General features: G+C 38.8%; 2 protein-coding genes across 3 annotated transcripts in view; one reads left to right on the top strand and one right to left on the bottom strand.

Annotated features, from left to right (window-relative positions):
- The window catches only part of NME7 (NME/NM23 family member 7), a 682,167-nt gene extending 661,115 nt beyond the window's left edge, over nucleotides 1–21,052 (bottom strand). Inside the window, exon 1 of the mRNA XM_053706509.1 lies at nucleotides 20,969–21,052. Coding sequence (XP_053562484.1) covers nucleotides 20,969–20,971 — 3 coding nt within the window. The 5' untranslated portion in view covers nucleotides 20,972–21,052. The remainder of the gene's footprint in view (nucleotides 1–20,968) is intronic.
- A 50-nt stretch (nucleotides 21,053–21,102) lies between these two features.
- Nucleotides 21,103–26,314, top strand: part of BLZF1 (basic leucine zipper nuclear factor 1) — a 92,227-nt gene continuing 87,015 nt past the window's right edge. The window contains exon 1 of one of the 2 annotated variants that reach the window (XM_053706508.1): nucleotides 21,103–21,158. The gene's annotated coding sequence lies outside the window, so the exon portion shown is untranslated. Of the gene's footprint in view, nucleotides 21,264–26,314 lie in introns of both variants that reach the window. The other variant, XM_053706507.1, reaches the window with a different exon arrangement.

Raw genomic sequence — 26,314 nt, 5'->3', positions numbered from 1 at the left:
AACTTTTTTCTTTGTTCACCTTCCATCCGTGAGATCTGAGAAAGGCTAGGACGATGTCCGTATGAGCCTTTGCTTTTGACAGGGACGACGCTTGAATCAGGATGTCGTCCAAGTAAGGTACTACTGCAATGCCCCTTGGTCTTAGAACCGCTAGAAGGGACCCTAGTACCTTTGTGAAAATCCTTGGAGCAGTGGCTAATCCAAATGGAAGTGCCACAAACTGGTAATGCTTGTCCAGAAAAGCGAACCTTAGGAACTGATGATGTTCCTTGTGGATAGGAATATGTAGGTACGCATCCTTTAAATCCACGGTAGTCATAAATTGATTTTCCTGGATAGTAGGTAGGATCGTTCGAATAGTTTCCATTTTGAACGATGGTACCCTGAGAAATTTGTTTAGGATCTTTAGATCCAAAATTGGTCTGAATGTTCCCTCTTTTTTGGGAACTATGAACAGATTGGAATAAAATCCCATTCCTTGTTCTCTTATTGGAACTGGATGTATCACTCCCATCTTTAATAGGTCTTCTACACAATGTAAGAATGCCTGTCTCTTTATTTGGTTTGAAGATAATTGAGACCTGTGGAACCTTCCCCTTGGGGGTAGTTGCTTGAATTCCAGGAGATAACCTTGAGAAACTATTTCTAGCGCCCAAGGATCCTGAACATCTCTTGCCCAAGCCTGAGCAAAGAGAGAAAGTCTGCCCCCCACTAGATCCGGTCCCGGATCGGGGGCTATCCCTTCATGCTGTTTTGGTAGCAGTGGTAGGCTTCTTGGCCTGCTTACCCTTGTTCCAGCCTTGCATTGGTTTCCAGGCTGGTTTGGGTTGTGAAGTATTACCCTCTTGCTTAGAGGATACAGAATTAGAGACTGGTCCGTTTCTGCAAAAGGGACGAAAATTAGGCTTATTATTAGCCTTAAAAGACCTATCCTGTGGGAGGGCGTGGCCCTTTCCCCCAGTGATGTCTGAAATAATCTCTTTCAAATCAGGTCCAAATAATGTTTTACCTTTGAAAGGAATGTTAAGCAATTTTGTCTTGGAAGACACATCCGCTGACCAAGACTTTAGCCAAAGCACTCTGCGCGCCACGACAGCAAACCCTGAATTTTTCGCCGCTAATCTAGCTAATTGCAAAGCGGCATCTAAAACAAAAGAGTTAGCCAATTTAAGTGCTTGAACTCTGTCCATAACCTCCTCATACGAAGATTCTTTACTGAGCGATTTTTCTAGTTCCTCGAACCAGAAACACTCTGCCGTAGTGACAGGAACAATGCATGAAATTGGTTGTAGAAGGTAACCTTGCTGTACAAAAATCTTTTTAAGCAAACCCTCTAATTTCTTATCCATAGGATCTTTGAAAGCACAACTATCTTCGATAGGAATAGTAGTGCGTTTGTTTAGAGTAGAAACCGCCCCCTCGACCTTGGGGACTGTCTGCCATAAGTCCTTTCTGGGGTCGACTATAGGAAATCATTTCTTAAATATAGGGGGGGGGAACAAAAGGTATGCCGGGCCTTTCCCACTCTTTATTTACTATGTCCGCCACCCGCTTGGGTATAGGAAAAGCGTCGGGGGGCACCGGAACCTCTAGGAACTTGTCCATCTTACATAATTTCTCTGGAATGACCAAATTGTCACAATCATCCAGAGTAGATAACACCTCCTTAAGCAGTGCGCGGAGATGTTCTAATTTAAATTTAAATGTCACAACATCAGGTTCAGCTTGATGAGAAATTTTTCCTGAATCTGAAATTTCTCCATCAGACAAAACCTCCCTCATGGCCCCTTGAGATTGGTGTGAGGGTATGACAGAACAATTATCATCAGCGCCCTGCTCTTCAGTGTTTAAAACAGAGCAATCGCGCTTTCTCTGATAAGTAGGCATTTTGGATAAAAGATTTGCTATGGAGTTATCCATTACAGCCGTTAATTGTTGCATGGTAATAAGTATTGGCGGACTAGATGTACTAGGGGCCTCCTGTGTGGGCATAACTGGTGTAGACACAGTAGGGGATGATGTAGTATCATGTTTACTCCCCTCATTTGAGGAATCATCTTGGGCAATATCATTATCTGTTGCATTACTGTCCTTACTTTGTTTGGACACTATGGCACAATTATCACATAAATTTAAATGGGGAGACACATTGGCTTTCATACATATAGAACATAGCTTATCTGATGGTACAGACATGTTAAACAGGCTTAAACTTGTCAACAAAGCACAAAAAACGTTTTAAAATAAAACCGTTACTGTCACTTTAAATTTCAAACTGAAAACACTTTATTACTGAATATGTGAAAAAGTATGAAGGAATTGTTCAAAATTCACCAAAATTTCACCACAGTGTCTTAAAGCATTAAAAGTATTGCACACCAAATTTCAGAGCTTTAACCCTTAAATTAACGGAACCGGAGCCGTTTTTACATTTAACCCCTATACAGTCCCAGAATGAGGCTCTGTCTATAACTAGAAAGGCCCCCATCTGAAAAAGGTGTCCAACACAGTGCCTGCTGTTTTTCTAAACGTTCCCCAAGATTATAATACCAATAATTAGTTAGAATCTGCATAATATGCCTAGTAAAGCAATTGTTTTAGCCCAGAAAAATGTCTACCAGTTTTTAAGCCCTTTTTGAAGCCCTTTATTCTTTTATGTTTAACTAAGAAAATGGCTTACCGGTCCCCATGAGGGGAAATGACAGCCTTCCAGCATTACATGGTCTTGTTAGAAATATGGCTAGTCATACCTTAAGCAGAAAAGACTGCTAACTGTTTCCCCCAACTGAAGTTACTTCATCTCAACAGTCCTGTGTGGAAACAGCAATCGATTTTAGTTACTGTCTGCTAAAATCATCTTCCTCTTACAAACAGAAATCTTCATCCTTTTCTGTTTCAGAGTAAATAGTACATACCAGCACTATTTTAAAATAACAAACACTTGATAGAAGAATAAAACTACATTTAAACACCAAAAAACTCTTAACCATCTCCGTGGAGATGTTGCCTGTGCAACGGCAAAGAGAATGACTGGGGTGGGCGGAGCCTAGGAGGGATCATGTGACCAGCTTTGCTGGGACTCTTTGCCATTTCCTGTTGGGGAAGAGAATATCCCACAAGTAAGGATGACGCCGTGGACCGGACACACCAATGTTGGAGAAACTTAATTTTTTGTTACAAATTTAACTATTTAAAAGGTCGCTCAAGTCAAAATAAACTTTTATTATCCATACAGAACATGCAGTTTTAAGACACTTTACAATTTACTTCCATTATCAAATTTTGCACAGTCTTTTTATATTCACATTTTCTGGGGAACAAGATCCTATTGAGCATGTGCACAAGCTCACAGGATATACATAGGACTAGTCTGTCATTGGCTGATGTCTGCCACATGATACAGGGGGCCGGAAAATGGGAGATAAAAAAATTATCTAAATTTAAAATAAACAGTAGATTTTTTTCAAAATAGGTGTTGAATCATTGTCTTTTTATTATGCACTTGTTAATTATGCAATTCTACTGTACTGAATGGTCCTTTAAGAAGCCAGTACATTAGAACAGGCAACCCCCCAAACAATGAATAAAACTGAGAAACATCAACATAACAAAACTAAAATCTCCTTAAATCATCATACTGATTCATAGTACCAAACAAAAAGAAAACACTTATTTCTATTAAGGAGACATTCCAGACCCCTAAAGCACTTCAGCTTGCTGAAGTGCTCTGAGTGCTTTTAGGAGGTCCCCCTTATAACTGTTTTATTGAAGGGCCTATATCATGAGAAGGCACTTTACTAAAACGGGATGGGAATGCCCCCTAGCTAACAAGCTCTCAAGCACCTTTTTTTCTAGAGTTAACAGACCCATATTATGTAGCCTTCATAGTTTAAATCCTCCATTCCCCTTAATCATTTTGTGGCCCTTCTCTACACATTTGTCTAATTCTGCAATATCCCTTTTTAAAATAGGTCCCCAGAACTGCACTCAATAGACATAAGGTCTTACCAGGGATTTATGCAGCGACAGAAGTATGCTTTATTCCCTAGCATCTATGCCTCTTTAATACATGTTTGTATCTTTTTTTCCTTAGAAGCCTGATGAAACATCTATGTAGACGCTGAGAAATGTTTCACACTCCTGTGATATATGCTGATGTGCTACAAGACATTGTTTTAGCACCCCCCACAGGTGGTAAGGAAGAATCCCATTGTTTTACTATATGCCCTATCTGGGAGCTGCACGCCATAGTGAGGAGAGATTACTGTAGCCTGAGTGAAGCTTAAAGGGACATGAAACCCTATTTTTTTCTTTCGTGATTTAGAAAGAGCATGTCATTTTAAACAACTTTCTAATGTACTTCTATTATCTAATTTGCTTCATTCTCTTGATATCACTTGCTGAAAAGCATATCTAGATATGCTCAGTAGCTGCTGATTGGTTGCTGCACATAGAGGCCTTGTGTGATTGGCTCACACATGTGCATTGCTATTTCTTCAACAAAGAATATCTAAAGAATTGAGCAAATTAGATAATAGAAGTAAATTGGAAAGTTGTTTAAAATTGCATGCCCTATCTGAATCATGTTTAATTTTGACTAGACTGTCCCTTTAAGGGGCAGCTCTGAGGACCCACGCCTGTTAAGCACCTCAGCCTTTCCCGGTCACTGGTAATCATGTTACCATTCTTACATTTTTATTTAAAGGGACAGTCAACGCCAGAAAATTTGTTGTTTAAAAAGATAGATAATCCCTTTATTACCCATTCCCAGTTTTGCATAATCAACACAATTATATTAATACACTTATTACCTCTGTAATTACCTTGTATCTAAGCCTCTGCAAACTGCCCCCTTATTTCAGTTATTTTGACAGACTTGCATTTTAGCCTATCAGTGCTCACTCCTAGGTAGCTTCATGTTATCTATATATACATATATTTAACACATTTTTCTGTAGTTTAGCGCACCCCCCTTACCCACCCAATCTCCCCTCTCCAAGCGATCCTTTTTTAGGGCCCCCCTCTCAATGATTTTCTCCCTCTCGTTCTCAGTATGGGAATCTTTCTGCAGTGTAGTGGTCCAGCCCATTCCCGCCCCCTCCAGTGATGGGCTGCCCACCCACCTCCTTCCTGACCCTTCCACACAATCAACAGTCAGCACCACCCCTATCCAAAGCCGAGAGGGACACCAAGTGTCTTTCTCTGCATCAGTCTCTCTGCACTGCTATTTCTGCACTGCCCCACTCGTGATGAGTCTGTACTATTTTCTTTGAACAATTTTAAATGCCCTTCCCTTTTTCCTAAACTTTTTCTTGGTTTTCTGGTGTTATCCTATCTATAAATGAAGGAATTATGAAGGTATTGTGTATAATTATTGTAGGCCGCTGTTTGGAACACTTGCTTACTTGATGCTGCTGATGGTGGAGAATCCCTTTCTGATGATGCAGCTGTTACAGAAGGAGCATAAAGAGTATTTGGGAACATTGGAGGAAAAGCTACTTGCACTTTTATTGCTATTGCCCTCCTCATTTAGTTTTATTAGTTGTTTTTTTTATTGTCTGTAGGATACCTCTGGCATGCAAGGATGTGTTGTGTCATCCTATAAGCATTTGGAAAAGCATATTTCTTTTGACAGTATTTGCAAATTGCAGTTTTTCTCAGAAGAAACTGCAGTGTGGAAATGTTTCCAAACGCTGAATGTTGATCTCACCATTTTGCTTAAAGGATAAAGATTTTTTTGGTGGCCAGATTACTAGTAAACACTATGCTGTAAAGGGGGAGCAGGACATTAGTAGGAATCATTTTGATAATGGAATCATTAGATAAAGGTTATGAAGATAAACTAATGCAGTTAAAATATGGTTAATTTTCAGAATTCAGAGGAATTTAATTTCTTCCCTTTCAATTAAGGCCTGAGGACAGCAACAACTATACCAATAATATTGTGCCCACAAGCAAAATAAACTGAAACCTTGTTTCCTACAGTGCCCTCTAATGACAGAAATGCATATTTCTCTTTTATTTGAGACTTGCATCCTCAGTATTGTCTTAATATCGGAATTGTATTCCAGGGTTTGTTTGTCTTAAGCGTACACAAATTGCAAAGATTTGAGACTGTACATAAAGTCTTAAAAGTCTTGTAAGCCATAAAAGTCTTAATCTTATATAGTTTTTAGAAATAATATTGTAGGTTTAAATATATGATGTCTTGTAAGCCATAAAAGTCTTAATCTTATATAGTTTTTAGAAATAATATTGTAGGTTTAAATATATGAAGTCTTGTAAGCCATAAAAGTCTTAATCTTATATAATTTTTAGAAATAATATTGTAGGTTTAAATATATGAACACCATGTCCTAAACAAATTATTTATCATTGCAAAAGAACATATTTTATACTCCATTTTTTAAGTTTTTCCCATAAAAAAAGTTTTGGAAAAAAAACACGATTTTTTTCTCCCAATTATTAATTTTTTCCCAGGGGATTTCCAATCTCTACCCTTTCCAGTAATATTACTCTAAATATATTGTAGGCTTTCCAATTCCTGCTAAAAGTGGAAATGCAGACACAGATATATTTATTAACAACCCTCTAGTCTAGGTTACAATATGGCAGTGCCCATTGCTGTAAGTCACTAACGCGGAGATTACATGTTGCACGCTGACTGCAGCGCGCGCACGCGCAATACGTTTTTTCTTTAGGCTCCCTCGAGTGTTTTCAGCCTCTCTAGCCTCACCAGTCCTTATGTTATTAAATAATAATATTTAATAACATAAGGACTGATGAGGCTAGAGAGGCTGAAAACGCTCGAGGGAGCCTAAAGAAAAAACATAGCGCGCACGCGGCAGTAAGCACACTACTTGTAATCTAGCCGTAAAGGGATAGATTACAAGTGGAGCTTTAAATTATTACAAGTGGATGGTTATTGCTACTGCGAGCTCGTGGTAGCAATTAGCAATCCAAAAATAAACCAGAGATTAGATCTCTGGTTAATTTTCTAAAAGTGCCCCAAATGCCTTCAAAATAGAGGGCATTATAGTTTTGTTTTTTGTTTTATTTTTTTTAAAAAGTTTTTTAATAAAATACAACTGCACTAGGCAGTTTTGAGACTTTAAAGTTGGTGGAAATGGGGTGTTAGAAAAAAAACGGCACTGAAAAGTGCCTTTCCATTGCGGTCTATGGGAAATGTGTGTTCCCATAGACACAGTTCTCCTAGACTACAATGTAAATATATATAAATATACACATATTAACACATAAATATATATGAATATATTCATATACATATATATTTAAAAATTATGCCCAGCGATGCGCTATTTACCCCCTTTTGCTAAGTGAGGTTCTGATGTAGTCTCTGATGGCATCAGAACGAGGCTCCCATAGGAGCCTATGATAGTGCCCTCTATTGAGAGCAATGCTTCCTAGCAATGCGAACGCGAGCTCGCATTTGCATTGTGATTTACTTGTAATACCAGCGCACATTATCGTGCGAGGATATTGCAAAGTGGAACGCTAATATCACTTGCGCGTAACTGATAATTAGCGCTCCACTTGTAATCCAGCCCTAAATCTTTACGCTTATTTTTCAATATTTAAACATATAATAAAGTTTTCAAAAATACATTTACATATTCTCAGACTAATCTTTGTTTGAATACATCATTCTATCAAGCATTTATATAGGGCTAGATTACAAGTGGAGCGCTCTGAAAATTAACCAGAGGTCAGACCTCTGTTAACCCCTTAACTGTCCTGGGCCTCTCTCTGCCGCATCTCGCTAAAAGAAGCAAGATTGGGCTATTTCTATATGCCCCTCGGGTGGGGCTGTGCAGAAATAGATGGGCAGAGGTACCGATGCAGAGAGGGAAGGTAAGGACGGAGGCGGGTGGGACCGCTAGGCCACAGAAAATAAACATCTGAGAGTGGCAGGGAGAGGGAAGATGGGAGATGGGAGGAGGGAGAGGTTGGTTATAGTTGACAGGTGGGAAATCGATCTGGGAGGGGTATGTGGATGGGTGGGGTGGTAAATGAGGTTGGGGCGCAGCAACACTACAGAAAAAAATCTGTTTTTTTTTTTTTTTATTATTAGCTAAATATTATAAATCATAGAAAACTGGGTACTGGAAGACAGCTGCCAGTACCTAAGATGGTGGGAAGGGGGGAGAGTTAGCAAGGTTTTTGGGAGGGATCAGGGAGGTGGGAAGGTAAGAGGATAATCCTACACTGAAAAACATAATTAGAATTAAAATAAATAAATAAAAAAGGTCTAATGCTGCATACTGGCAGACTGTCTGCCAGTACTAAAAATGGGTGTGACCAGTGGGGGATGGAAGAGAGCTGTTTGAGAGGGATCAGGGAGTGGGAAGTGTCAGGTGGGAGTTAATCTCTACACTAAAGCTAAAATTAACCCCTTCACTGCAAGTGTTGTGCGCAGCTGCAATTAGCGGCCTTTTAATTACCAAAAAGCAATTGTAAAGCATTGGCGGTGAAATGGTGGCATGAAATATACTAAAATTGGCCTAGATCAATATTTTGGGTTGCCTACTAAAAACATACATAGTTTTGATAGGTAAATAAAAAAAAGGCTCTATTTATGTTGATGGCAAAAATGCTAAAAATGCTCTGGTCTTTTGGGGAAGTTTTAGTCTAAAAGGCACGGTCCTCAAGGGGTTTATATTAAAAATTTCCCCCAATTGCCCCTAAAATGTAGTGTAGTGTGCATCATAAAAAATTTTTAAAAAATGTAGCATCTGTATTCTGTAATGCCTTTTCTTTAGAGGCATAGCTCCAAGTACACTTCGGCACGGTATACAGAACCAAAGAGAACATGGAATTCCAAAATTGCCCTTTAAAGACCATAGAAAGCCAATGATTTCTCTTTCTACACATAGTTTCACCAAAATTATAATTAACCTACATGTGAACTAGCAACTACCAGCAAAAAAGGAGAAGATTCCCTAGCAGACCTGCTCACTGATGACTCCGTCTGCTCCCTAGGACTGTCAAGTGCTTACATCATAAAGGAGAAAAAAAACAAAATTTATAGTTACCTGATAAATTTATTTCTTTCCGGATATGGTGAGTACACAGCTTGAGTAATTACTGTTGGGAATATCACTCCTGGCCAGCAGGAGGAGGCAAAGAGCACCACAGTTAGACTGCTAAGTTTCACTCCCTTACCCACAACCCCCAGTCATTCGACCGTAGGGAAATGGAGAAAAAGGAGTAACAGAAGGTGCAGAGGTGCCTGAGGTTATAGTCAAAAGAACAACTGTCTTAAAATAAAGGGTGGGGCCGTGGACTCACCATATACGGAAAGAAAGAAATTTATCAGGTAAGCATCTTTTTTTTTTTTTTTTTTCTTTCCTAAGATATGGTGAGTCCATGGATTAAATAATTACTTTTGGGAACCAATACCCAAGCTAGAAGACACGGATAAATAGGGAGGGACAGGCAGTCCTAAACAGAAGGCACCACCGCTTAAGGAACCTTTCTCCCAAAAGAAGCCTCAGTCCAGGCAAAAGTATCAAATTTGGAAAATTTAGAAAAGTATGTAGAGAAGACCAAGTTGCAGCCTTGCAAATTTGTTCCACAGAAGCTTCATTTTTGAAAGCCCAAGAAGAGGAAACAGCTCTTGTGGAATGAGCCGTAATTCTCTCAGGAGGCTGCTGTCCAGCAGTCTCATAAGTCAAACGAATTATACTTTCTAACCAAAAAGAAATAGTAGCAGTAGCTTTCTGACCTTTACGTTTCCCAGAGAAACAGACAAAGAGGGCAGAGGACTTGCGAAAATCCTTAGTCGCCTGTAAGTAGAATTGCACGTAGAACATCAAAATTGTGTAACAAACATTCTTTGAAAGAAGAAGGATTAGGACACAGAGAGGGAACAACAATTTCCTGATTGATATTTCTATTAGAAACAACCTTAGGAAGGAAACCTAACAGTACGAAGAACAAGGTTAAGGCTCCAAGGAGGAGCAACAGACTTAAAGACAGGCCTGATTTTGACCAAGGCCTAACAAAAAGATGGCACATCTTGCACATCCGCGAAACGTTTATGTAGTAAAACTGATAAAGCAGAAATCTGACCCTTCAGGGTACTTTCTGACAATCCCTTCTCCAGGACTTCCAGAAGAAAAGATACAATTCTAGGAATTCTAATTCTACTCCAAGAGTAGCCCTTGGATTCACACCAATAAAGATATTTATGCCATATCTTATGGTAAATCTTTCTAGTAACAGGCTTGCGAGCCTGATTCATGGTCTTAATGATCGACTCAGAAAAACCACGCTTAGACAGAATTAAGCGATTAATCTCCAAGCAGTCAGCTTCAGAGAAACGAGATTTGGATGAAGGAAGGGACCCTGAACCAGAAGGGGCTATTAGAATCACCAATTCCCTCTCCTGTTTGATACAAGCAATGACTCGTGAAAGGAGAACAAACAGAGGAAACTGGTATGCCAACCTGAAAACCCAAGGAATCGCCAAAGCATCTATCAGAACGGCCAGTGGATCTCTTGGCCTTGAACGGTACCTTGGAAGCTTCCCCGGGATGAAATGTCTGTTTGCTCAGAAAATCCACTTCCCAGTTGTCTACTCCGGGAATGTGGAAGGCAGGTAAACAGCAATTGTGAGTCTCTGCCCACTGAAGAATCAGAGTAACCTCCTGTATGGCTTAAGGAACTCTGAGTTCTTCCCTGGTGATTGATGTAAGCCACAGAGGTTATGTTGGCTGACAAGAACCTGATAAACTGGGCTGAGGACAACTGAGGCCAAGCCAATAGAGTATTGTAAATCGCCCTCAACTCCAAGATGTTGATGGGAAGAGCAGTCTCCTCCCGAGAGTTACAGACTGCTCCCCAGCCCAGCAGGCTGGCTTCCATGGTCACAATCATCCAGGAAGGTCTCCAAAAGCATGTGCCCTGAGAAAGATGTTCCTGAGAAATCCACCACGGGAGAGAATCCCATGACGACTGATCTAACTCTATTCTCTGAGAAAGATCCTGCATGGTCGCCATTCAATTGTCTGAGCATGCACAACTGGAGAGCTCTCAAATGGAATTGAGCAAAAGGAATGATGTCCATGGAAACCACCATCAGACCGATTACCTCCATACATTGAACCACTGAAGGATGAGCAGTAGCCTAAAGAGAGAGGCAAGAGGAAATTATTTTGTTTTTCCTGACCTCTGTCAGAAAAATCTTCATCAATAGAGAATCTATTATGGTCCCTAAGAACACTACTCTTGTAGCAGGGGTAAGGGAGCTTTTTTCCAGATTCAAATTCCATCCGTGGGAACGAAGAAAAGACAACAATATCTCTGTGTGAGATTTTGCCTGTTGAAAAGATGGCACCTGAACCAATATGTCGTCCAGGTCGGGTGCTACAGCAATTCCACGAGAACGGATCACTGCCAAAAGAGCCCCCAGAACTTTTAAAAAAAATCTGGAAGCCGTGGCTAGACCAAATGGAAGAGCCACGAACTGGAAATGTTTGTCCAGAAAGAAAAGTCTCAGAAATCTGTGATGTTCCCTGTGAGTAGGAACATGAAGATACGCATCCTTTAGGTCTATGGTAGTCATGAACTGACCCTCTTGTACTAAAGGAAGAATGGAGCATATAGTCTCCATCTTGAAGGATGGAACTTTGAGAAACTTGTTTAGACATGGGACGGAAAGTTCCCTCTTTTTTGAGAACCACAAATAGGTTGGAGTAGAACCCGAGACCCTGTTCATGCACTGGAACTAGCACTCCCAGGGAGGAAAGATGTTGTATACATTTCAAGAACGCCTCTCTCTCTTTATCTGGTATGCAGATAATCTTGAGAGAAGGAATCTGCCTCTGGGAGGAAAAGTCTTGAATTCCAATTTTTAACCCTGGGATACTATGTCCACAGTCCAGGGATCTGGGACATCTCGTATCCAGGCTTGAGAGAAATGGGAAAGCCTACACCCCACCTGATCTGATCCCGGATCAGGGGCAAACCTTTCATGCTGATTTAGAATCAGCTGCAGCTTTCTTTCATTGTTTCCCCTTGTTCCAAGACTGATTGGGTTTCCAAAAAGACTTGGATTGTTCCTGCTTGGAAGAAGAAGGGGAAGGCTTTCCTCTGAATTTATGAAAGGAACGAAAATTACTCTAACGTCCTTTAGGCCTATTCTTCTTATCTTGAGGTAGAAAAGACCCTTTTCCACCCGTAATATCATAGATAAGCTCTGCCAAACCGGGTCCAAACAAGGTTTTGCCCTTGTAAGGAATCGCCAGAAAAATGACTTTAGAGGAAACGTCCGCAGACCAGAATTTCAACCATAACGCCCTGCAGGCTAGGACAGCGAAGCTAGATGTTTTAGCTCATAGTCTAACAACCTGTAAAATGGCATCTGCAATAAAGGAATTGGCCAACTTAAAAGCTTTAATGCTATCCTGAATTTGATCCAAGGAAGTCTCTACTTGAAGAGAATCAGACAAGGCGTTGAACCAATAAGATCCCGCACTAGTCACGGTGGCAATACACACCACAGGTTGCCATTGGAGACCTTGATGAACATAAATCTTTTTCAAATAAGCATCCAGCTTCTTGTCCATCAGATCCTTAAAAGAGCAGCTATCCTCAATAGGAATAGTGGTTCTCTTAGCCAGAGTGGAAATGGCCCCTTCAACTTTGGGTACAGTATACCAAGGGTCTTTAATGGAATCCTCAACAGGAAAAAAATGCTTAAAAATGGGAGACAGGGAAAAAGACACCCCTGGTTTCTCCCATTCCTGTGAGATAATCTCCCTAGCACGGTCCGGCACAGGAAAAACCTCCGAAGTGGAAGGTTCATCAAATAAACTATTAAGTTTATTAGATTTCTTAGGAGTGACAATGACAGGGGTATCTGAGTCATCTAAAGTAGCTAAAACCTCCTTTAACAATACACAAAGGTGTTAATTATACTTTCTGAATCTGAGATTTCACCCTTAGAAAGTCCTGATGTATCTTCCTCATCCGACTTATGAGAAAGGGCAACTTGGAATGCAGAACTGAGGACAGGCACCTTACTTTCTGAATTTCTAGATTTCCTCTTGCGTTTTCCCTGTAATCTGGGAATGGCAGCTAATGCCTCAGATACCGCTGATGATACCTGGGCAGCAATTTCTGCTTTTAAATAAACTCCACTAGGAGTTATAGAGGAACCGCAGGGCACTGCATGTGACGCCATTGAGGCTTGGCAGGTAACAGGAGAAAGCTTAGGTATTATTTTAACAGCATCATCCTGAGAGACATTAGACCAAAAAATGTTACCTTTATTTTGCAAGGTTTTCTTGACACATGAAGAACAAAATTGCATAGCAGCTGCAATTTTTGGAACCAAACATAATAAGCATGAATTTACGAATTCTTGCTCCATATCAGACATGTTATGAAGCAGTAAATAAACTTGTACAGATATGTTTCAAAGATTTTAATATTCAATTAAAATAAGCTAAGGAAAAAATACACTTACATTTTTTTCCTAAATTAGGATCGATCCCCAGCTAAAATTATGTGAGAAAAGTTAAGAAAAAACATTTAATATACATCAAATAAACTTCTAAAATACCCCTCAGGCAACCCTACACATCAATTACTGAGGTGCCTTACCGCTACCAATTAAGACCGGATCACCCAGAAATGGAGAAAAACTACTTTTTCCTCAAAAACGTTATGAAGTAAAGCCAGTCATATGACCGCAACTGCCAAGCTCAAATTACTGCTGCGACACAGAGAGGCACTAAAAATAGCTTCCTGGTATACTGAGTAGCAGAAATAAAAATGTTGCATCGTTTTTGTTTAAAGCAAAAGGGAAATGAATAAGCTGCTGAAATAGAAAATGCTTTCTATTTTCTATTACTTTCAGTTTAAACTTGAATTGTTTTATCATGTAAATATGTGTCAGAAAATAAAGCCTAATTAAAAAAAAAAGGGTAAAATGTTTTTAAGTTTCAAAAACTTTTATTGAGATAGAAATTGTAGTCTGACATAAAGAGTCAATAAACATATAAATATGGGTGGCTCGCAGGCCCCCAAACTCAAACATATGAGAAAAGTGCAAATAGGGCCATAATACCCAAATGTTTAAACACTTGAAAGTGATGTAGTATATCTGTAAAAAGCTGACTGGAAAATATCACCTGAACATCTCTATGTACAAAAGAAAGATATTTTACCTCAAAAGTTCCTCAGTAGCCACATCCCATTGTAAGGGACTTCTAAGCAGCATATTAGTATGTCTGTCCTGGGACAGCCGAAGGGATGAGCCTCGTGCACTCTCATCTTTTTTCCCTATTCAGTTTAAAGGACGTTTACTATGAAATCTCATGAGAGTTAAGTCAAATCTCATGAGATCACAGTAAAAGAGTTCATGACCTCAGCACTGCTGATGCCGATTGGCTGCTGTTTATTTATTCATTTTTTATTTTTATTTTTTTTACCTGCAGCTGGGAGCAGCTGAGTATAAGTTTTTACACAGAACTGACTCTGCTGAGCTGAGGAGATTGTGAGGTAAAATATCTTCCTTTTTTACATAGAGATGCTCAGGTGATATTTTCCTGTCAGCTTTTTACAGTTATACTGCATCAGTTTCAAGTGATTTAGCATATGAGTATTATGTCCCTTTAATATAGATCATACATAAAAATAGTATTATCCAGATTTTTAGGTAATAGGGAAGGATGGATAAGGTAGAAGAGGGAAGAGTGGGGTGAGGTAAAAGGGAAAGTAAAGGGTCCAGGTAGGGAAAGTCTCACACATGCTACAGTGCCTGCTTCATGCCCCAGTGTAACCCATACAACAGGATTATTTATGTCCCAGTAAAAAAGCAGTGTATTTTAATTTGTTAAGTGCATGTTCTTCCCAACTGGAAGAAAAAGCACTTACCTGCTCCGCTGTCCGGAATGTAGACAGTTACAAGGTATGAGAAGACACCGTTCTTCACAGAGACCTTTAAAAAAGAAAGAACAGAGTAGCCAACTCTGGATTTCTAAACTAGGGCAGCAATTGTTAGGAAAACGCATTAAGTACCCCTTTACAAGTTCCTTACTGCTTTAAAGCCACCACTACCCAACTGCAAGGAATTACGTGGAATACGGTTATACCCCAAAACTTGCTTGTAGATTAAATTTAAAAAAAAAATTCAGACACCTAAACTTCATGCACCGAAAGCAAAGAGAATGACTAGGGGTTGTGGGTAAGGGAGTGATACTTAGCAGTTTAACTGTGGTGCTCTTTGCCTCCTCCTGCTGGCCAGGAGTGATATTCCCAAAAGTAATTACTCAAGCCGTGGACTCACCATATTTTAGGAAAGAAACAGCCACCTTTGAGATAATCTACTGAAAGAAGACATAGATCTTAATCTTCTTCCTGGTAGGAGACAACATGCTTTTGCATCACTGATGACCGGCTTCATTACAGACATATAATATAATATAGTATAGACTACTAATCTATTTAAATAAATTATTTTATTTATTTAAAGAATGCCTTTCCTCTGTGTTTAAACCCTACAAAGTTCTACTCCTGTACCACTTCATATGATAATTCAGCTGGAAAGCAAATAAGAAGCAAGTATACATGAATATGCTCCAGTTACTGGCCATATCATCATCTGGGGCAGAAAGAGGGTGTTTCAGGGATGCAACTTTGACTACATATTTAACCCTCTTGATTGAGTTAAACACATCATAAAAAATAGGTTAATAAAATAGACCAAAAATAAAAGTACAAATTCCTAGATAATCTACAAAATTACTTGGGATAAAGGTTTCAAGTGCAATAGCTATTGGAATAAACATGGATAACACCAAATTGTGTGTGAAGGCTGATCCTCGGGTCAAAACCCAGACTAGAGGCTCAAATTCTGAAGTAGGTTTAGCTGGAAAACAAACATAAAATGGAAAAGGATCTATAGCTCTAAATGAAATATCCTCACAAAGTAATGACAACAAACCACCAAACTAATGGTGTCTATGGTATCTATGCATGGACTAGAGCCTCAGTCTCCTAGGTAACGCTTACCCCAGCATCACGTCTCACAATCCAAAGTTCTAAACACATTGATAGAAAAAAGGGTTTATGTGCACAATGGCTCATTGACTGTATTGTCACTTTTAATATTTTTCAGGTATTGTTTTTTACACTGTTTACATTTATAGAGTGTACAAGCACCGTTTCTAGTATGGCGTGAACTGAAAACAAGAACAAGACTACGGGTTTCTAGTACATGGACTTATGATATCTTATTATACTGAATTTTTACAAAATTGAGAATGTAAAGCATGAAACAGCTCCATTGTAAAATTGTATCTGCAAATAAGATGTTAATTGAGTACCAGGCCAGACAAGCGGTGTTGTCTTTTTTTGTAAACATTTTTATGCCAACGAACTTCACTTACCTAACAGTTGCCCTCATCTATCTCCTCACTAATATCATTCTCACCTTTGCAGTCCCTTCCTCCTATTTCACATCCTCCTACCTATCTAGATTGTAAGTTCCCACAGGAATAGGGCCCTCAATTCCCCCTGTATTTGTCTGTAAAATTTTGTCTTTTATTGTATTGTTTCTCCGTTGTACTTTTATCCATGTACCCATGGGCAGCGCTGCGGAATCTGTTGGCGTTTTATAAATAAAGAATAATAATCATTTAAAAAAAAAAATAGATATATTGACTGTGTTTTTACCTGGTATCCATACATTTTATATTTTATTATTGTCTAGCAATATGACAATCATATGCTTTTAATTGTGAAATTGTTTTTTTTTTCTTCAAAATAATACATTTTAAAGTTCTTCTATATATAGAAAGATTTTGTTTTCTTCTCTGGTGCTGTCCATACAGCTGTAACACAAATACTATTTTGTAATATAGCAGCAAGAAGAAACTTGTATTAAAAGGTGGGCGGACAACTTCTCAACATGCGAAACTGTCCGCCCACCTTCGCTGCATACGGGCAGTGGATCCGTCTGTCCGCTGGCCCGTATGTATCATTATACACCCCAATGAGTGTATAATGCCCGCCCCTTCATTCGCACAACCAATGGCGTGAGTGAAGGGACTGTCAATCACTGAAAGGAAGCAAGTTATCTGGGATTTTTCTTCACTAACTCTGAGGTGGCGAAGAGTGTAAAAATCAGCGGTTCAATGACCGCTGCGTCTAACATTGTGGGAAGCAGAATTGCATGTGCGAACCTGCCGAGCAAGGGCTCCGGAGCAGCTCTCGCTGTTTCGTACATGGAGCCCAATGTGTATAACATATTGGAAGGTTAAAATTTTGGGCACGCTCTCTATTTCTTTGTATAAGGTGTTCAAATAAGATTGTGCCTTTGTGACCAGGTTTTAATAGGGAACACAACTTCATATCCAGACACATTCACAACAGTGTGTTTTACAGAGCTTGTATCCGTATTATTGAAATCACTTTCACAAGCACTGTATAACACAGTTGTGAACGTGTTGGACTTAGCATGCATGAATGTCCATTCCTTATAAAACCTGGTCACAAAGGTGCAATCTCGTCATCTATGCAGATAGAATGTTGCAATGGAGCAGGTTACTGTTAAAACCCAGTACAGTATAAGAAGCTATAAGTCCATGCAATAGAAATCTATTATGTGTAGCCACCAATCAACAGCTAGCTCCCATTAGTGCTTTACTACTTCTGTGCCTACCTAGGTATTCTTTAAAATAAAAAGAGCAAGAGAGCAAAGCAAATTAGATAATAAAAGTAAACTGGAAAGTTGTTCAAAAATACCTGTTCTATCTAAATCATAAAAAACAAAATTGGGTTTCATATCCCTTTAAAAGTGTAAAAGTTTCATTGTATACGTAAGTTTTGGGTGACATTTCAGTTTCTATACTAAAATCAAGTACTTAACGGGACAGTAAAATGTTATTGTTTAAAAAGATAGATAATCCCTTTATTACCAATTTCCCAGTTTTGCATAACCAACATTGTTATATTAAAGGGCAATGATACCCAAATGTTGAAACACTTGAAAGTGATGCAGCATAGCTGTAAAAAGCTGACTAGAAAATATCATCTGAACATCTCTATGTAAAAAAGAAAGATATTTTACCTCAAAAGTTCCTCAGTAGCCACATCCCATTGTAAAGGACTTTAAGCAGCAAATCAGTATGTCTGTCCCGGGACAACTAAGGGAGTGAGCTTCGTGAACACTCATCTTATTTCCTTATTCAGTTTAAGGAAGTTTACTATGAAATCTCATGAGAGTTAAGTCAACTCTCATGAGATCACAGTAAAAGAGTTCATGACATCAGCACCGTTGATGCTGATTGGCTGGTGTTCATTTCTTCATTATTATTTTTTTTACCTGCAGCTGGGCAGCAGCTGAGTATAACTTGTTACACTGAACTTACTCTGCTGAGCTGAGGAAGTTGTGAGGTAAAATATTTTCCTTTTTTACATAGAAATGCTCAGGTGATATTTTCCCGTCAGCTTTTTACAGTTATACTGCATCAGTTTCAAGTGATTTAGCATATGAGTATTATGTCCCTTTAATATACTTTTTATCTCTGTGATTACCTTGTATCTAAGCATCTTCTGACAGCCCCTTATCACATGGCTATTTATTATCTCTTGACTTGCATTTCAGCCAATTAGTGCTGTGTCCTACACAACTCCATGGGAGAGAACACAATGTCTATATGGCCCACATGAACCAGCAGTCTCTTGTTGTGAAAAGCTAATAAAAAACATGTGATAAGAAGCTGTCTGTAGTGGCTTAGAAACAGGCAGAAATTTAGAGGTTTAAATGTTATAAAGTATATTAATATAACAATGATGGTTGTGCAAAGCAGGGGAATGGGTAGTAAAGGCATTATCTATCTTTTTTTAAACAATAACAGTTTTGGTGTTGGCTGTCCTTAACACACAAAAAGGCCTTTTTTCGGGAACAATTCTGTTGAAAAGGCATTATTCACAGCTGCAGTCTTTTAACCCTTTCGTTCCTGGGTTAACTTGTCTACATTGGAACAACTGTTTCGATGTAAACAAATTAAAATCTCGCAATCGTACACGTGATTACGAGATTTCAATGATCCCATCAGGGAAGCGCCAGTGGTTTCAGGAAAGCCAAGCGTTTAGGACGTTGTATTCCGCCCTTCGGCTCTAAATCCCAGCAAAATTCGGACGGAATACAACGTCCTAATGGCGTAAAAAGTTAACACATGTAGCCATTTTGCATTGTGATCACTTAGAAAACATACTCACCAATTCAGCCAGAAAGCAAATAAACAAAGACAAACAACATTTTGGGAGCAAGTTTTAAATTTTAATATAAAATGTTATATAATATATAGTAAAAACAAATACCTTGTTCAATATACTTCACTAGTTATTATACCCCCTTTCCTTTAATTTAATTCTGAAATTGTGAAGTTCCAATTCCTGTTAAAAGTGGTAGTGCTGATTCTACAAAGTCATAGGTTGCACACTCTAGTGACCCATGTATAACTGTCCCTAATTGGCCTCAGCAGAAAAAAAAGTCTAGGTTACAACATGGTGGTGACTACTGTTTTATGAACAAAATTAAACTTTCATGATTCAGACAAAGGAGTCAATTTATCAAGCTCCCTATGTTACTTGATGCCCGGTGTTTCTGGCAAGAAGTTATAAAGCAGAGGTCTAAAGACCGCTGCTCCATAACATGTCCGCCTTCTCTGAGGCAGCGGACAGAAATCAACCGATTGAATACGATCGGGTTGATTGACACCCCCTGCTAGCGGCCGATTGGCCGCGAATCTGCAGGGGGCGGTGTTGCACCAGCAGTTCACAAAAACTGCTGGAGCAATGATAAATGCAGAAAGCTTATGCTGTCGGCATTTATCGATGTGCAGCGGATATGAGACACTACATCGTATCATGCCCGCACACACTATAATAAATTGACCCCTAAGTATGCAATTTTAAACAAATGTATTCTATTACATAATTTTCTTTGTTCTCTTGGTATCCTTTGCTGAAAACGATACCCAAGCAGGCCCAGAAGTAGAAATGTAAGCTCAGGAGCTAGCTGTTGATTGGCGACTGTTACTATATGCCTCATGTCATAGGCTAGTTCCCAGTAGTGCATTGGTGCTCTTTTCAACAAAAGATAAAAAGAGAATAAAATAAAGTACATTGTAAAGTTGTTTAACATTATATGCTCTATATGAATCAAGAAGGAAAATTTTAATTAGTTCACCAGTTCTTTAGCTAACAATCACCATGAATGTGTAGACACCCCAAATACTATACCAAAAGCCTGCAATGGATAAGAACAAATACATGGAAATAGATGTCTCAACAATATGTTTGTTTGGAAGTTAGCTAGGCTCCTGAATTTAACCTACACCCCCCCCCCAAAAAAAAAAACAACAACTGAGTTAGCCATATAAAAACTATGGAGCAATGTCAGAGCACTTCAACTGAATATGCCTTTTTTTATTATAAGACCCAAAAATATTCCTTCACGAGTCAGATGCAGCATATAATTTTAAACAACTTCCCAATGTACTTCTATTACCTATTTTTTTTTAAGTTCTTTTGACATCCTTTGTTGAAAAGGATACCTAGGTAGGCTCAGTAGCTCTTGTAATTGGTTTACTGATATGTTCAGTTAGCTCCCAGTGGTGAATTGCTGCACCTTCAATAAAGGATACCAAATTAATGAAGAAAATTTGATAATATATTAAAATTGGAAAGTTGTTTATAATCGTATGCTCTATCTGCATATTGAAAGACATGTTTCGGTTTAATGTCCCTATAATGTTTAGCATTGGGAGAATTAGCTGGAAACCTAATTCATTTCATTAGTACTAAATTACAGGTCTGTCAGATAACAGGCGACAGGGATACAGCGGTACATTTCATACATTAAACTACTATACACGAGCTTTAATGAACATTCATACAATCTTTAGGAACGCAATCTTTTACTACTCACCATGTTGACTGTTGTCACAAGCAGGCAGCGGTTACTCTGGTCTCCTTAGCAACAGTTACACCGGAAGTAGAAGGTACCTAAACCTATCCCGCCCCATTTTGGGAAGTGACGCAAGAACAGCCCATCAACACTAACAGACGTCATTTCCTTCTTTGGTCGTGCAAGGGAAAAAAAAAATTTGGGACGTGTAGTAAGTACCAGAAATTCTCCTGATGATAAACTCATAAGTGATTCCAGGGAGCGATGACGCGAAGTTAGGTTAATAGCGACCCGCTATTGGAGATCTCTTTTTAAGGTTTGAAGCTTTATACCTTATACTATTTTTACATGATATATCCCAATTTATTAGCTTTAAGGTGTTACACAGGCTTAATACACATTCATACATTATTTGTGAGTGGAGGTGTTTCACTAGTGCAAAGAGTCTGCTAAATCTAATTTTTGTTTGTGTGTGTATATGATCTATCTATCCACACACACAGGTGGAAAAATATCACTTTAGTTTACTAGTCATGGGGAGAAAAGTTAGTAGCCCACTCATTGTTAGTAAAAAAGCCACATATAGTTTCAATAGATATATATATATATATATACACACAGGTAGCCCTCAGTTTACGCCAGGTTCCAGATGGAATGGTTGTAAATCGAAACCGTTGTAAATTGAAACCCAGTTTATAATGTAAGTCAATGGGAAGTGAGGGAGTTAGGTTCCAGGCCCCTCTCAAAATTGTCATAAGTAACACCCAATACATTATTTTAAAAGCTTTGAAATGAATACTTTAAATGCTAGACAGCATTATAAACCTAATAAAATAATCACACAACACAGAATATATAAAACTAAGTTACATGAACAAAAACATTTGCTAAACAGCATTATAAACCTAATAAAATAATCACACAACACAGACTTCACTTACATTTTTCTGCAAACAGTTCTTTCTATGCATTCCAATTTGGACTGAGTTATAAATCTACTCAATAGCTCAGGTCTGGTTAAACTGATAAATTTCAGCTTGCTTGGCTTTGCTGCAACACAAGCGGACAGCTCCACCTACTGGCTATTTTAATAAATGCACTGCTTCTCAATACTTTTCAATAGCAGTCACATGACTGGAAAAAAAGTTTGTTATTCTGAAACGGTGTAAATTGAACCGTTGTAAAACGAGGGCCACCTGTGTATATATATATCTATATCTAAGTTCAGTATGGAGATTTCTTAACTCCAAATTGATAAAGCAATGGGAGGCATACATTGTAATCTGTAAATTTGAAAATCTGCTCCTCCTTGCCTTTATATCTATGTAAACCAGTTGCCCTTATATTTCAGGATACTCTGTTTTCTCTTATGTAGTTTCATTCCACCCTTACCCATGGTATCTTTTCCACACCCACATAGATAATTAGGAACGACAAGGAAGTTGGTTTCTTATTCAAGCTGTTTCTTATTCATGGAAGTTGGTTTCTTATTCAAATTTTTTGTCAGACTGCTTTAAATTGACTTTTAAATAAAAATATAGGTTTTATTTAAATAATAATATGATTCATATAATGTAGTTACACAGAGGTGGAATCCCTTTATACAACAATTGGATATACAAACTGGAAAAAAGGGTATACGTTGGCACCAATACAAATATTACCATTTTGAATAGTAACAGATATTTTCAACGGGTTAATAACCATTGGGCCACTGATTTCACTATGAATGTATACAGGGTAGATCCCCCTCCATGACATGCAATTGTTTTTAGCCTGGCCCAATGGTGTTTTGGGCGCAGAAATTTATACCAACACTGGCATTGGTGCTGTAATTACTATTTTTGAATAAGTAACAGATATTTTCAAAGAGTTAAGAACCATTGGGCCACTGATTTCACTATGAATATATACAGAGTAGATCCCCCTCCATGACATGCCATTGTTTTTAGCCTGGCCCAATGGTGTTTTGGGCACATAAATTAATGCCAAAACTAGCATTGGTGCTGTATTTACCATTTTTAATAATTACATATATTTTGTAAAGGGTTAATAACCATTGGGCCACTGATTTCACTATGAATATATACAGGGTAGATCCCCCTCCATGACATGCCATTGTTTTTAGCCTGGCCCAATGGTGTTTTGGGCACAGAAATTGATGCCAACACTGGCATTGGTGTTGTATTTACCATTTTTGAATAAGTAACAGATATTCTCAAAGGGTTAATAACCATTGGGCCACTGATTTCACTATGAACATATACAGGGTAGATCCCCCTCCATGACATGCAGTTGTTTTTAGCCTTGCCCAATGGTGTTTTGGCACAAAAATTGATGCCAAAACTGGCATTGGTGCTGTAATTACCATTTTTGAATAAGTAACAGATATTTTCAAAGAGTTAATAATTATTGGGCCACTGATTTCACTATGAACATATACAGGGTAGATCCCCCTCCATGCCATGGAATTGTTTTTAGCCTGGCCCAATGGTGTTTTGGGCACATAAATTGATGCCAACACTGGCATTGGTGCTGTAATTACCATTTTTGAATAAGTAACAGATATTTTCAAAGGGTTAATAACCATTGGACCACTGATTTCACTATGAATATATACAGGGTAGATCCCCCTCCATGCCATGCAATTGTTTTTAGCCTGGCCCAATTGTGTTTTGGGCACATAAATTGATGCCAACCCTGGCATAGGTGACATAATTCTCATTTTTTAATAAGTAACATATTTTGTAAAGGGTTAATAACCATTGGGCCACTGATTTCACTATGAATATATACAGGGTAGATCCCCCTCCATGACATGCAATTGTTTTTAGTCTGGCCTGATGGTGTTTTAAGGACAACAATTGATGCCATCACTGGCATTGGACTGTAATTACCATTTTTGAATAAGTAACATATTTTCAAAGGGTTAATAATCATTGGGCCACTGATTTTACTATGAACATATACAGGGTAGATCCCCCTCCATGACATGCAATTGTTTTTAGCCTGGCCCAATGGTGTTTTGGGCACAGAAATTTGATGCCAACACTGGCATTGGTGCTGTAATTACCATTTTTGAATAAGTAACATATATTTACAAAGGGTTAATAACCATTGGCCACTGATTTCACTATGAACATATACAGGGTAGATTCCCCCTCCATGACATGCAATTGTTTTCAGCCTGGCCCAATGGTGTTTTGGGTACAGAAATTGATGCCAACACTGGCATTGGTGCTGTAAATACCATTTTTTAATAAGTAACTGATATTTTCAAAGGGTTAATAACCATTGGGCCACCGATTTCACTATGAATATATACAGAGTAGATCCCCCTCCATGGAAAAAAATTTTTTTTTAACCTGGCCCAATGGAGTTTTGGGCACAGAAATTTATGCCAACGCTAGCATATGTGCTGTACCATTGTTAAACAAGTAACTCATAATTTTAAAGGGTTAATGACCACTGGGCCACTGATTTTACTGGTAATACATGTGGGGTAGATCCCCTCCAAAACATGCAGTTGTTTTTAGCCTGGCCCAATGGAGTTTTGGGTACATAAATTGATGCCAGCACTGGCATATGTGCTGTAAGTACTATTTTTTTAATTAGTAACTGATATTTTTAAAGGGTTAATAACCATTGGGCCACTGATTTGACTATAATTATATACAGGGTAGATACCTTTCTATGACATGCAGTTGTTTTTAGCCTGGCCCAATGGTGTTTTACCCTAGAGCTCTGAGCTGTATAGTAGCCTTCCTAGAGTGTCATAGCAAACTCTATGGTAGTTATTCGGGGAAGTGTTTATTATTTCTCATGGTGATTATCCATATCATAGGAGGACAACTGATGCCTTGTCTGTTTTAGCTATTGATTCCGTTGATCAACATTTTTATGTTAATAACCTTCATCCTAGAGGGACATAAAAGCCCTCATCTGAAATGAAAGACCCTCTTTTTTTTCCAGTAAGGGGTCCTTTTAAGAGATGTGGCTTCTCAGATATGGGGACTGAATAACCAAACGGTCAATCGGCCCCAATGTAGCTGTTTCCGCACAAACCTTTAGGCCTCTGAGCGGCATACAGCAATTGACCCGTCCTCATACGATCGGGTTGATTGACAACCCCTGCTAGCGGCCGATTGGACAAGAATCTGGAGGGGGCAGCATTTCACAAGCAGTTTACTCGAACTGTTTGTGCAATGCTGAATGCCGACAGCGTATTCAGCAATTTTTGGCCGACATGATGCGCTACAGCGTATCATGTCCACCAGACTTTGTTACATCGGCTCTACTGACTCTGTATGAGCTTTTTCACACGATAGTAGCAATTTTTAAGTAACTCTGCACCTAGGCCCTTCACATTGTGTGTGTGTGTGACATCTCTCTTGGCATCAATTTCTGTGCCCATAACACCATTGGGCCAGGCTAAAAACAATTGCATGGCATGGAGGGGGATCTACCCTGTATATATTCATAGTTAAATCAGTGGCCCAATGGTTATTAACCCTTTGAAAATATCTGTTACTTATTCAAAAATGAGAATTATGTCACCTATGCCAGGGTTGGTATCAATGTCTGCACCCAAATTACCATTGGGCCAGGCTAAAAACAATTGCATGGCATGAAGGGGGATCTACCCTGTATATATTCATAGTGCAATCAGTGGCCCAATGGTTATTAACCCTTTGATAATATGTTACTTATTCAAAAATGGTAATTACAGCACCAATGTCAGTGTTGGCATCAATTTCTGTGCCCAAAACCCCCATGGAGCCAGGCTAAAAACAATTGCATGGCATGGATGGAGATCTACCCTGTATATATTCATAGTGCAATCAGTGGCCCAATGGTTATTAACTCTTTGAAAATATGTTACTTATTCAAAAATGGTAATTACAGCACCAATGCCAGTGATGGCATCAATTTCTGTGCCCAAAACACCATTGGGACAGGCTCAAAACAATTGCATGTCATGGAGGGGGATCTACCCTGTATATATTCATAGTGAAATCAGTGGCCCAATGGTCATTAACCCTTTGAAAATGTGTTACTTATTCAAAAATGGTAATTACAGCACCAATGCCAGTGTTGGCATCAATTTCTGTGCCCAAAGCAACATTGGGCCAGGCTAAACACAATTGCATGTCATGGAAGGGGATCTACACTGTATATATTCATAGTTAAATCAGTGGCCCAATGGTTATTAACCCTTTGAAAATATGTTACTTATTAAAAAATGAGAATCATGTCACCTATGCCAGGGTTGGTATCAATTTCTGCACCCAAAACACCATTGGGCCAGGCTAAAAACAATTGCATGGCATGTAGGGGATCTACCCTGTATATATTCATAGTGAAATC

Source organism: Bombina bombina, chromosome 3 (genome assembly GCF_027579735.1).
Source record: "Bombina bombina isolate aBomBom1 chromosome 3, aBomBom1.pri, whole genome shotgun sequence".
In the NCBI taxonomy this organism is placed as follows: Eukaryota; Metazoa; Chordata; class Amphibia; order Anura; family Bombinatoridae; genus Bombina; species Bombina bombina.
The sequence above is the reverse complement of the archived record's forward strand: the minus strand, read 5'-3'. Positions and strand labels throughout refer to the sequence as shown.